This window comes from Paramormyrops kingsleyae, chromosome 5, assembly GCF_048594095.1.
Source record: "Paramormyrops kingsleyae isolate MSU_618 chromosome 5, PKINGS_0.4, whole genome shotgun sequence".
NCBI classification, from domain to species: Eukaryota; Metazoa; Chordata; class Actinopteri; order Osteoglossiformes; family Mormyridae; genus Paramormyrops; species Paramormyrops kingsleyae.
In genome coordinates, this window is record NC_132801.1 from 40,861,153 (window position 1) to 40,875,013 (window position 13,861).

The following is a 13,861-nucleotide window of genomic DNA, read 5'->3' on the forward strand; positions in this document are numbered from 1 at the left end:
AGATCCGCATCAGTGTCCATCTTCTTGTCCATACAACAGCTTTGTTTATCTAATAACCTTTTACCGGCAGAGTTTAAAATTGATGTATAAAGAGAATATGCCATAAACATTTTGAGTCCAGTTGCTCCCGTGTTGAGCTTTCCTCCAGGTATGACCAGTGGATGTGACTTGGATCTTTGAATCTGTGGCTTTTAAAAGCTGTGTAAATAAAAGGCTGGGAATGTCAATTTTAGATGGGTTTTCCACCCACTTTGTGTATGTTAGTGTGAGAGAAGCCTTTAAGTCTTTTAAATACCAATGATTTAAAGAAATATTGGTGACACTTTACATGTATAATCCATTACAGATACCTACATAAAGCATTAATTAAGTATTACACATATGCCTATAACTATTTATAAAAAGGCATAACACATTATAGCCATGTTTATTATGCATTATACTTACCATTATATTGCATTATAAAGGTATCAATAGTGCCATATAGATTCATAGAGCTTCATTGAGGATTCATAATGTATAATAAACATGGCTATAATGCGTTATGCCTTTTTATAGTTATAGCGGTGTTTGTAATTCTTTATTAATGTATTATTATACATTATGAAGGTATCTATAATGCATTATGATGACTGCTTTAAATAAAGTGTTACTGAAATATTTTTGTCTGGCTATAGGTTTGTGGTCAAGAGCTGGAAACATACCAGCAAATTGGCCAACCAACGTCTTAAAACCAGTAACAAAAACCCTAAAAACCTGCTGGAGCCATGAAGATCAGATTTAAAACAGTAGGGTGAACAGATGAAGAAACATTCAGAGTGGGGCCCACCTCTGGTGAAGGTAGGCTGGAGAGGAGCTTGTCATTAAGGGGCTTGCTAAGCAGCTTGTCCCCTAGGATGGTGCAGAGGTGCTTCGCCATCACTGTCTGCTGCTCTACTGTGCAGTGGTTCTCCAGAGATAGTACCAGGGGGTATGGGGAGGCCTGGCAGGCAAGGCGGTAAATATGGATTATACTCATGAGTATTTTTCAACTAAGAATCAATAACTATTGGGTAAAAGAGGTTGGGCTAGCTCTGCATTGCAGGTTATCAAGAAACAGGGTTAGATGAAAAATGCTGATTCTCTTAAGAGTCCACAAAACAATTATTAAGAGAACATACATTGTGCTGATTTGTCCCTGGAGGAAGCAGCAGCAAAGTAAGAGCTAAATATGTAAATAAGTAAGTATTTTGTTTTCGTTCCAAATCCTGCAAACAGATTAGCCCTGGACCAGCGCCTGCTGATTGTTCAGGTTCTCACCTTGAAGGCATATTCTGCAATGGTCTCAATGACTTCCTGGAAGGTCACCTTGGACGTGAGGGTGTGCCCATGGTAGATAACAGGCTCACCGCTGTCACCATCCCAGCAGTCCAGCTCCACACACCGGCATCCCTGGTTCAGAGCTCTGAACACCCACACACACATAGTGACACCACACTTAAGCATACATACTCATACACCCTTAAAACACCATCTTGTCACAGTAATCTAAGGTATAATACACATTCTGAAACTGCAAAGGGATAAAGGGTGGTCAATGAAAATGGCCTTCTAGTGACCACACAATCACAAATACAATATCTGATGAGGACTGGCTGGGGAGTGTGTATAATAGCCGAATTACTGAAGTAAACCTTGAAATTCCTCTCTACATCCTTGAGTGTTTGTTTTAAAGATGAGGTCAAAAGTAGAAATGTACTATACAGCATAGTTTTCCAGTTCTGGTGGGCCTGCTCAAACACATCTTAATCAGCCTATTACTGGGTTTACATAAGAACATAAGAAATTTACAAACGAGAGGAGGCCATTCGGCCCATCAAGCTCGTTTGGGGAGAACTTAACTAATAGCTCAGAGTTGGTTGATGGTTTTAGCTTCCACTACACTAGCAGGAAGACTATTCCATACTCTAACTACACGCTGTGTAAAGAAGTGCTTCCTCAAATTTGTTTTAAAATGTTCTCCCGCTAATTTCCACTTATGGCCACGAGTTCTAGTATTTAGACTAATATTGAAATAGTAATTTGGCTGAACAGCATCCAGACCCGTTAGAATCTTATAGACCTGAATCATGTCCCCCCTTAGTCTCCTTTGCTCAAGGCTAAACAGATTCAGTTCCGCTAACCTCTCCTCATAAGACATTCCTCTAACACCAGGAATCATTCTCGTAGCTCTTCGTTGCACCTTTTCTAAAGCAGCAATGTCCTTCTTGAGGTATGGTGACCAAACCTGCACACAGTATTCTAGGTGGGGTCTTACCAAGGAATTATATAAGTGTAACATCAGCTCCCTTGACTTAAACTCCACACATCTAGAGATATAACCCAACATTCTGTTCGCCTTTTTTATTGCTTCCCCACACTGGCGAGAGGGGGACATGGAAGCATCAACATACATACCGAGATCTTTCTCGTAATCAGCTACCTTTATTTCAGTGGAACCCATAAAATATCTGTACTTTATATTTCTGCTCCCTGCATGGATTACCTTGCATTTATCTGTGTTAAATTTCATCTGCCAAGTATCAGCCCATTCGCTAATTAAATCCAGATCCCGTTGAAGCCTCTCTGCTGCTAGATTAGTATCTGCTACCCCGCCCACCTTGGTGTAGTCTGCAAATTTAACTAGTTTACTGTATGTATTTGTGTCAATATCATTAATGTAAATTAGGAACAATAGAGGTCCTAAAATTGAACCCTGCGGTACCCCACTATGAACGGAGGCCCACTGTGACATTGTGCCTCTAATAACTACTCGCTGCTTCATGTCAGTTAGCCAGTTTTTGATCCAAGTTGCCACAGTTCCTAAAATCCCTGCAGCTTTAAGCTTTAGCAAGAGACGTTTGTGGGGGACAACATCAAAGGCCTTCTGGAAATCTAAGTAAATCACATCATAGGCCTTTTTGTGATCAATTTCACTTGTGGCTTCCTCAAAGAACTCAAGTAGATTCGTTAAGCAGGATCTACCTCTCCTAAATCCATGTTGGCTATCCTTTATGATGTTATTTGCATCTAGGTAATCTACCATTTTCACTTGAATTATAGCTTCCATTATTTTTCCAGTAATGCTAGTTAAACTGATTGGCCTATAGTTTGCTGGATTACTTCTATCCCCTTTTTTGAATATGGGTATCATATTAGCATGCTTCCAATCTGATGGTACCACACCCGCAGATAACGATTTCTGGAATATTAAAGTTAAAGGTTGGCTAATAATATCCCTCATCTCTTTTAAGACTATAGGTAAGATGCCATCAGGCCCCTGCGATTTATTTATTTTGAGTTTAGCTAGGCTTAGTATCACATCAACCTCAGTTATACATATATTGGTCATAGACGATGCTGTATTCGTATTAATTGGTGGTAAGCTACTTGTGTTCTCTATTGTGAACACCCTTGAAAAATAATCATTAAACTCATTTACCATATCAATTTCATTATCAATTATAAGTCCCTTACTATCCTGCAAATTAGTGATTTCAGCTTTTAGTGCTCTCTTGGAGTTAAAATATTGGAAGAAACCTTTACTGTCATGCTTAGCCTCCAATGCAATTTTTCTTTCTACATCCCTCTTGGATAGCCTAATGTCATTTTTTAACTCTGCTTGTAGACTTAGATACTCCTGCTTAATTTTGAAATCATTAGTTATTTTCCATTTTTGGAACAGAGCCCTTTTCCTCCTGACTTTATTCTTAATTTCCTTAGTAAACCACCTTGGTTGTCGTTTCCTAGATTTAGTTTTGCTGGAAACAGGTATGAAGTCCTCTTGCACTTGCAACAATGTGCTTTTGAAAAATTCCCATGCCTCTTCTACTGTTTTGCTATTTAACTCTGTCCAGTTTGCAGTTTCTAATTTCCGTCTCATACCATTAAAGTTAGCCTTCCTAACATTGTATACTTTTAATTTCGACTTTGCTCTTCGGACACTAAAATTAACCTCGAATTTAACCATGTTATGATCACTACCGTACAATGGGTCTAAAACCTCTAATTTTCCAATCCTATCCTGGTTATTACAGAAAACCAGATCAAGAAGGGCTTCTCCCCTGGTAGGAGTATTAACAAACTGAGTAAAAAAATGATCCTGTACTAATTCCACCATCTCAAGTTCATTTACAGAAGAGCCAGAGATTGTGTCCCACTGTATCCCAGGTAAATTAAAATCACCCATAACCACCACATCATTTTTATTACTCATAATCCTGATATCATCATATAATATTCTGCTTTCCTCTACAGCTACATTAGGTGCTCTATAACAAACCCCGACAATTAGGCCATTTGAATCTTTAGCATCAAGTTTTATCCATACAGCTTCTGAATTTTTATTTTTATCAGTGAGATCCCTTGCCTGCAAGTTTTCTTTTACGTATACTGCAACACCACCTCCCTTCTTGCCTATCCGGTCTCTACGGAACAACGTATAACCATCCATATTATATTCATCACCATCATTGTCACTCATCCATGTTTCAGTTATTCCTATAATGTCGTAATTGTTTGAAGAAATTAAAGCCTCTAAATCAGTAATTTTGTTTCTAATACTCCTAGCATTCAAATACAGACCACTAATGGTAGGCCTTTTACAGTGTCTACTTTTAATATTTATTTGGGCATTCCGTCTCTCACCACTTAAATTCTTAACTGACCTCCCTGCCCCCCCAGTCCCTAGTTTAAACATTCCTCAACTATTCTGCACATACGCCTCCCCAATACACTGGTTCCCCTATGGTTCAGGTGCAACCCGTCCGGCTTGAACAGGTCCCACCTGTTCCAGAAGGTCTTCCAGAAGCCCCATAAACCTGAACCCCTCTTTCCTACACTACCATTTTAGCCACACATTTAATCCCCTTATCTCAGCTAACTTTGCCTGACTTGCACGTGGCACGGGAAGTATTCCAGAGAATACCACCGTGGATGTTCTGCTTCTAAGCTTATCCGCGACTTCTATAAACTTATCTTGCAGAACAGCCCTTCTGCCCTTTCCTATGTCATTGGTGCCAACATGCACCACGACCACTGGATCCACCCCGGCTGGGGCCAAAAGCCTGTCCACTCGATCTGGAAGGTCCCCTACCTGGGCACCAGGCAGGCAAGACACCGTACGGGACCCTCTATCACGGGTGCACACATAACTATCTACACCTCTTATAATTGAATCCCCTACTACCACAACCTCCCTCCTACTGGGGTTAGGTGGCTCCTTGGTGCCCAAGGGCTCACCTGCCTCCCCAGTCTCTTCTGGCTCTAAAGCTGGAAGCACCTGAAAGCGGTTAGACACCGCTACTTCAGGTGATGCCGCCTCTGTGAATTGTGTACGCCCTTTTCTACGTCTACGACCTACGTTCACCCAGCTCTCTCGACCTACCTGTTCATCATTCTCCCCCCTCCCCGCTTGTGACGTACACACAGTCTCCCTAGAAGGCGTATTAACTCTCTCGTTTAACTCATTGTTATGATGGATGAGAGCCAGTCGCTCCTCTAGGTCACGAACCTGGACCATGAGTGAGTCAACTAACCTACATCGCTCGCAGACGAAATCCGACTGGACGCAAGCATCCAGAAGGGCAAACATCTTGCAAACACAACACTGAGCTGGCCCCATAATTACCTAACTCACTATGTCCCCGTCCTTTACTCCCAGCCCAGTATATTAATAGAGAATATTTAAACTTTTAGTTGATCTAATTAACGTATAGTTAAAACAAAGTGCCGCGTACACTAAAACACTAAATTAACACTTGCGTTAAATCGGAACTTTATTATAAATTATCCGGCAGCGTCAGCGATAACAACCTTTAAATTAAACTTTTAAAATCACCAAATTTACAATTACTTACCCGAGATTAACTTCCTGCTGAACCACGTTTAGCTAAACTAAAGCGAAGTTGCTCTAGGGAGGCCAAAAAACCACAAAAAACCCTCTCAAAGCAGGCTACTGCCGGAGCGGGAAAAAAAGTGGAAAATGTCCTCCCGGCCCCGACCGGCGACCGAGCAAAGCTCCGGAGCAACTGTTCTTTTAAAGTTAATGTTACCGATGTTCGATAATATTACCCGCGGGTGTTTGATGCGAAGGACGCAGACAGAAACGCCGCTTGCGCCCGCAGCTGTCGGTAACACTCACGCTGTCAATTAACAAGGACAGACAATTACACACGTAAAAATAAAAGTTAAAAATGAAACAACAACCACCCTCGTAACCGTGCTGGCACACAAACACTCAAATATACTTTACAGATAATTCAAATCAACCGCTTCAACAGGCACACAGCGACTACAGCAATCCCAGCAGCCTCTACAGCCAAGAACAGTTTCTTTTTAGTTTAGTTGGTGTGTTTGAGCAGGGAAATCTGCAAACAGTGTTGGATTCTGGGATTCCAGGTCCAGGATTGGGGAATCCTGCTATACACAGCTCCAAAGACTTCATGACCCAACAGAATGTTTAGATTGGCTTACAGAGGTCATCAATGTGACATTGAGCATGTTTCAGTATATAACATGCAATAGAGTTACTTTACAATATTCACTGGCATTCTGGCAACATCAGAAACCCACATACAACTGAAAGAAACAACAATAACTGAAAAAGGGGCAGTGTTCTTCAATCATTCGTGCAAGGACAGCAATTTGCTCCAAACACTGTTTCACCAAGAGCATGCCTGATTCTGGTAGAAGTACTGCATGTTGGCTGACCCTGCACTGTGTCTTCCAAGCTTCTCATGGAGAATAAAATGGGGCAAAAGAGAATTTCTCCATGGGGATTACAAAAGTATCACTATTGTGTCCTTATTAAATTCTCATAAAGTCCATCATCATGTTAGTTATGTCTAACAGACCAAACACGGCTAGTTGAGAAAGGGAATATTGAGCCATCTAACCACGGCAAGTTGAGAAAGGGAGGAAACATGAAACATGCATGTGTTTATACCTGATGTAGGGCTCTGTGCTGCTGGCGCTGGTCACCTGGTCCTTGGTGAGGTAGGTATTGTGAGAAGAGGAGATGAAGTAGTGAGCCAGTGGCTGTGTCATGTCCTGGTATACTTGCGAATGGTTTCGGTTGAACACGTCGTTCTCACAGGACAGCATGTATAGCGTAAAGCCATTTGGGGTCATGAACTGGTTCTTCTGAGCTGTTGTATTAGACAACCATATGCATAAGCATTGTTATTTGGTTTGAGGTGTAAAAGCAAAGTCAAGACTGAAACAGTTTTATAGCAATTTTTACTGACTTGTAATCAATGTAATAATTGTCAATATTGAAAAACATTTGTTACTGATGTATTTAAATGATTTTTTTTATATTCCCTTGCTTTTATGCATTGCGCTTTTAAGTATTATATTACCTGGTAATTAATTTACAGTCATCTAATACTTTTTAAAGAGCATATACAGTGAGGAAAATAAGTATTTAATGCGTCAACATTTTACTCAGTAAATATATTTCTAATAGGGCTATTGACATGAAATTTACACCACATGTTAGTAACAGCCCAATCCACACATACAAAGAAATCAAAACAAATACATCCATAAATTAAGTGATGTGTAATAAAGTGAAATGACAGGGAATAAGTATTGAATACATGAAGAAAAAGAGGTGCAAAAAGGCTTGGAAAGCCAAGAAACCAGCTGAAATCTGTCAGTATTTAGAAAGCAATCCTGCCCTCTATCAGTGCAAATAAATATCAGATGGTTTAGTCCTAATTGATGGCCTATAGAAAGATTTATCATTACACAAGAAGCATCTAATGATGGGTAAAAGCAAAGATGTCACTCAAGACCTTTGCAACCTGATTGTAGCAAAATGCACTGATGGCAATGGTTACAGATGCATTTCTAAATGTCTGAACGTTCCAGTGAGCACCTCGACCAGGTGTTCCTCGTAAGATTTCTGACAGAGGAATCAAAAGAATAATCAGAAGAGCTGTCCAAGAGCCAAAGGCCGCTCGTGCTTCACAAAGATCTGGAATTAGCAGGTACAGTTGCTTAAAAAAATCAATCAGTAATGTACTCAACCGCCATGGCCTCTATGCACGCTTACCGCACAAGACTGCTGAAGAAAAAGCATGTTGAAGCTCGTTTAAAGTTTGCTGTGCAACAGTTGGACAAGCCAATGAAATACTGGGAGAATATAATCTAGTCAGATGAGACAAAAATTGAACTCTTTGGATGTTATAGCACACACCATGTTTTGGAGGAGAAATGGCACTGCACATCACCCCAAAAAGACCATACCAAGAGTGAAGTCTGGGGATGGGAACATCATGGTGTGGTGCTGTATTTCAGCACATGGTGCTGGCAGACTTCATATAATTGAAGGAAGGATGAATGGAGACATTCTTTATAAGAATCTGCTGCCATCTGCCAGGGTGCTGAAGATGAAACGAGGGTGGACATTTCAGCAAGACAATGATCCCAAAAACATAGCCATGGAACCTCTAAGTTAGTTTCAGATAAATAAAATAAAGCTGCTAGAATGGCCCAGTCAATCATCTCACTTGAATTCAATTGAAAATCCATGGAAAGAACTGATAACCCGAGTTCATAGGAGAGCCCCCCAGAACCATCAAGATTTAAAGACAGTTTGTGTGGAAGAATGGGCCAAAATGACACCTGAGCAATGCATGCGACTAGTTTCTCCATACGAGAGGCATTTTGAAGCTGTCATTACCAACAAAGGATTTCCAGCTAAGTATTAAATAAATTTCAGTATGCATATTCAATACTCATTACCCATGTCATTTCACTTTATTACACAGAACTTAATTTATGGATTTAATCGTTTTGATTTCTTTGTATGTATGGAATACTTGTGTTGTTACTGACATCTGGTGTAAATTTCATGTCAATAGCCCCACTAGAAATATATTTACTGAGAAAAATGTTGACGCATTCAATACTTATTCCCCACTGTAAATACATAAGCTTATCAAATTCCAAAAGGTTCCTTAAAATGATGTGTTACAGAAGGCCTGGTTTTGTGTTCACATGCATCCCACATTCAAATGAACAAAACCCATGAGAAGGCAGACCAAGATCAAGATGCTACAGGTGGCTGTATCAGGTGCCTGCATCAACCTACCCCACTCATTCAGCTCATAGGTTAGGATGAGGCTCTGAGCATGGATGAGGGAGGCATCCTCGCCCTGGTCACGCAGGAACTCCCGCAGATTAGTGGTAGACAGCACACAACCATTGCTGGAATAGTGCAGGAACACCTGGTCCAGCTCAGGCCGGCGCAGCAACTCCCGGCAAAACTCTTCGGTCTCAGCATGGTCAAGGCGCCCATCAGCAGAGTGGTCGCACTTCTGCAGACAGGAGTTGCATCCAAAAGCAAGTCACATGGATACTGACCTCTCATAAATAGTTATAAATATGTATACATGACAACCAAGAACTCATGACAATGTTGGACCTTTGGATCTTGGAGCTTCTGAAAAAAATTCAAGTAGTCATCAATCTGTTGCATTCACCAAGGTATCAAATAGTCTTGAATTAAATGTGTAACTGTATACATGGGCAGGTACAGTTGATTTTGTTCAAGCACTGAACTACTCAAAACCAATGTTATTTACCATTAAATCAATGAACAGGCATACAACAAATTCAAAAAAACATGCCACACATATAAACAGTTCTATAAATATTCAGGATGACACATCCAGAAGCTCTGGGATACTGAACACAGGTGTAGGGGTTGTCAATCATTTTGCTGTAGAGGCTGCTGGGATTGCTGTACTGATCGGGAGTGGTGTAGTCGCTGTGTGCACTTGTGTTGTGTTGTGTGCCTGTTGAAGCGGTTGATTTGATTTGAATTATCTGTAAAGGTATATTTGAGCGTTTGTGTGCCAGCACGGTTACGTGGGTGGTTGTTGTTGTTTTCATTTTTTACTCTTATTTTTACGTGTGTACTTGTCTGTCCTTGTGAGTGTTACCGACAGCTGCGGGCGCGAGCGGCGTTTCTGTTTGCGTCCTTCGCATCAAACACCCGCGGGTAATATTATCGAACATCGGTAACATTAACTCTAAAAGGTCAGTTGCTCCGGAGCTTTGCTCGGTCGCCGGTCGGGGCCGGGAGGACATTTTCCACTTTTTTTCCCGCTCCGGCAGTAGCCTGCTTTGAGAGGGTTTTTGTGGTTTTTTGGCCTCCCTAGAGCAACTTCGCTTTAGTTTAGCTAAACGTGGTTCAGCAGGAAGTTAATCTCGGGTAAGTAATTGTAAATTTGGTTATTTTAAAAGTAAAAATTAAAGGTTGTTATCGCTGACGCTGCCGGATAATTTATAATAAAGTACCGATTTAACGCAAGTGTTAATTTAGTGCTTTAGTGTACTCGGCACTTTGTTTTAACTATACGTTAATTAGATCAACTAAAAGTTTAAACAATCTCTATTAATATACTGGGCTGGGAGTAAAGGACGGGGACATAGTGAGTTAGGTAATTATGGGGCCAACTCAGTGTTGTGTTTGCAAGATGTTTGCCCTTCTGGATGCTTGCGTCCAGTCGGACTTCGTCTGCGAGCGATGTGGGTTAGTTGACTCACTCATGGTCCAGGTTCGTGACCTAGAGGAGCGACTGGCTCTCATCCAGCATAGCAATGAGTTAAAGGAGAGAGTTAATACGCCTTCTAGGGAGACTATGTGTACGTCACAAGCGGGGAGGGGGGAGAATGATGAACAGGTAGGTCGAGAGAGCTGGGTGAACGTAGGTCGTAGACGTAGAAAAGGGCGTACACAGTTCACAGAGGCGGCATCACCTGAAGTAACGGTTTCTAACCGCTTTCAGGTGCTTCCAGCTTTAGAGCCGGAAGAGACTGGGGAGGCAGGTGGGCCCTTGGGCACCAAGGAGCCACCTAACCCCAGTAGGAGGGAGGTTGTGGTAGTAGGGGATTCAATTATAAGAGGTGTAGATAGTTATGTGTGCACCCGTGATAGAGGGTCCCGTACGGTGTCTTGCCTGCCTGGTGCCCAGGTAGGGGACCTTCCAGATCGAGTGGACAGGCTTTTGGCCCCAGCCGGGGTGGATCCAGTGGTCGTGGTGCATGTTGGCACCAATGACATAGGAAAGGGCAGAAGGGCTGTTCTGCAAGATAAATTTATAGAAGTCGCGGATAAGCTTAGAAGCAGAACATCCACGGTGGTATTCTCTGGAATACTTCCCGTGCCACGTGCAAGTCAGGCAAAATTAGCTGAGATAAGGGGATTAAATGCGTGGCTAAAATGGTGGTGTAGGAAAGAGGGGTTCAGGTTTATGGGGCACTGGAAGACCTTCTGGAACAGGTGGGACCTGTTCAAGCCGGACGGGTTGCATCTGAACCATAGGGGAACCAGTGTATTGGGGAGGCGTATGTGCAGAATAGTTGAGGAATGTTTAAACTAGGGACTGGGGGGGCAGGGAGGTCAGTTATGAATTTATGTGGGGAGAGACGGAAAGCCCAAATAAATATTAAAAGTAGACAATGTAAAAGGCCTACCATTAGTGGTCTGTATTTGAATGCTAGGAGTATTAGAAACAAAATTAATGACTTAGAGGCTTTAATTTCTTCAGACAATTACGACATTATAGGAATAACTGAAACATGGATGAGTGACAATGATGGTGATGAATATAATATGGATGGTTATACGTTGTTCCGTAGAGACCGGATAGGCAAGAAGGGAGGTGGTGTTGCAGTATACGTAAAAGAAAACTTGCAGGCAAGGGAACTCACTGATAAAAATAAAAATTCAGAAGCTGTATGGATCAAACTTGATGCTAAAGATTCAAATGGCCTAATTGTCGGGGTTTGTTATAGGGCACCTAATGTAGCTGTAGAGGAAAGCAGAATATTATATGATGATATCAGGATTATGAGTAATAAAAATGATGTGGTGGTTATGGGTGATTTTAATTTACCTGGGATACAGTGGGACACAGTCTCTGGCTCTTCTGTAAATGAACTTGAGATGGTGGAATTAGTACAGGATTGTTTTTTTACTCAGTTTGTTAATACTCCTACCAGGGGAGAAGCCCTTCTTGATCTCGTTTTTTGTAATAACCAGGATAGGATTGGAAAATTAGAGGTTTTAGACCCATTGTACGGTAGTGATCATAACATGGTTAAATTCGAGGTTAATTTTAGTGTCCGAAGAGCAAAGTCTAAATTAAAAGTATACAATGTTAGGAAGGCTAACTTTAATGGTATGAGACGGAAATTAGAAACTGTAAACTGGACAGAGTTAAATAGCAAAACAGTTGAAGAGGCATGGGAATTTTTCAAAAGCACATTGTTGCAAGTGCAAGAGGACTTCATACCTGTTTCCAGCAAAACTAAATCTAGGAAACGACAACCAAGGTGGTTTACTAAGGAAATTAAGAATAAAGTCAGGAGGAAAAGGGCTCTGTTCCACAACTGGAAAATAACTAATGATTTCAAAATCAAGCAGGAGTATCTAAGTCTACAGGCAGAGTTAAAAAATGACATTAGGCTATCAAAGAGGGATGTAGAAAGAAAAATTGCATTGGAGGCTAAGCATGACAGTAAAGGTTTCTTCCAATATTTTAACTCTAAGAGAGCACTAAAAGCTGAAATCACTAATTTGCAGGATAGTAAGGGCCTTATAATTGATAACGAAATTGATATGGTAAACGAGTTTAATGATTATTTTTCAAGGGTGTTCACAATAGAGAACACAAGTAATTTACCACCAATTAATACGAATACAGCATCGTCTATGACCAATATATGTATAACTGAGGTTGATGTGATACTAAGCCTAGCTAAACTCAAAATAAATAAATCGCAGGGGCCTGATGGCATCTTACCTTTAGTCTTGAAAGAGATGAGGGATATTATTAGCCAACCTTTGACTTTAATATTCCAGAAATCGTTATCTGCGGGTGTGGTACCATCAGATTGGAAGCATGCTAATATAACACCCATATTCAAAAAAGGGGATAGAAGTAATCCAGCAAACTATAGGCCAATCAGTTTAACTAGCATTACTGGAAAAATAATGGAAGCTATAATTCAAGTGAAAATAGTAGATTACCTAGATGCAAATAACATTATAAAGGATAGCCAACATGGATTTAGGAGAGGTAGATCCTGCTTAACGAATCTGCTTGAGTTCTTTGAGGAAGCTACAAGTGAAATTGATCACAAAAAGGCCTATGATGTGATTTACTTAGATTTCCAGAAAGCCTTTGATGTTGTCCCCCACAAACGGCTCTTGTTAAAGCTTAAAGCTGCAGGAATTTTAGGAACTGTGGCAGCTTGGATCAAAAACTGGCTAACTGATAGGAAGCAGCGAGTAGTTATTAGAGGCACTATGTCACAGTGGGCCTCCGTTTATAGTGGGGTACCGCAGGGTTCAATTTTAGGACCACTATTGTTCCTAATTTACATTAATGATATTGACACGAATACATACAGTAAACTGGTTAAATTTGCAGACGACACTAAGGTGGGCGGGGTAGCAGATACTAATCAAGCAGCAGAGAGGCTTCAACGGGATCTGGATTTAATTAGCGAATGGGCTGATACTTGGCAGATGAAATTTAACACAGATAAATGTAAGGTAATCCATGCAGGGAGCAGAAATATACAGTACAGATATTTTATGGGTTCCACTGAAATAAAGGTAGCTGATTACGAGAAAGATCTCGGTATGTATGTTGATGCTTCCATGTCCCACTCTCGCCAATGTGGGGAAGCAATAAAAAAGGCGAACAGAATGTTGGGTTATATCTCTAGATGTGTGGAGTTTAAGTCAAGGGAGGTGATGTTACACTTATATAATTCCTTGGTAAGACCCCACCTAGAATACTGTGTGCAGGTTTGGTCA

At 41.0% G+C, this 13,861-nt stretch overlaps 1 protein-coding gene across 2 annotated transcripts in view; it reads right to left on the bottom strand.

Annotated features, from left to right (window-relative positions):
* The window catches only part of LOC111840031 (1-phosphatidylinositol 4,5-bisphosphate phosphodiesterase delta-3-A-like), a 52,923-nt gene that overhangs the window by 11,831 nt on the left and 27,231 nt on the right, over positions 1-13,861 (bottom strand). For both annotated transcript variants that reach the window (XM_023804418.2, XM_023804419.2), the window contains 4 exons: positions 9,119-9,344; positions 6,965-7,166; positions 1,300-1,444; positions 830-982 (listed from right to left, as the gene is read on the bottom strand). In XM_023804418.2, the coding sequence (XP_023660186.1) occupies positions 830-982; positions 1,300-1,444; positions 6,965-7,166; positions 9,119-9,344 (726 nt within the window). The remainder of the gene's footprint in view (positions 1-829; positions 983-1,299; positions 1,445-6,964; positions 7,167-9,118; positions 9,345-13,861) is intronic.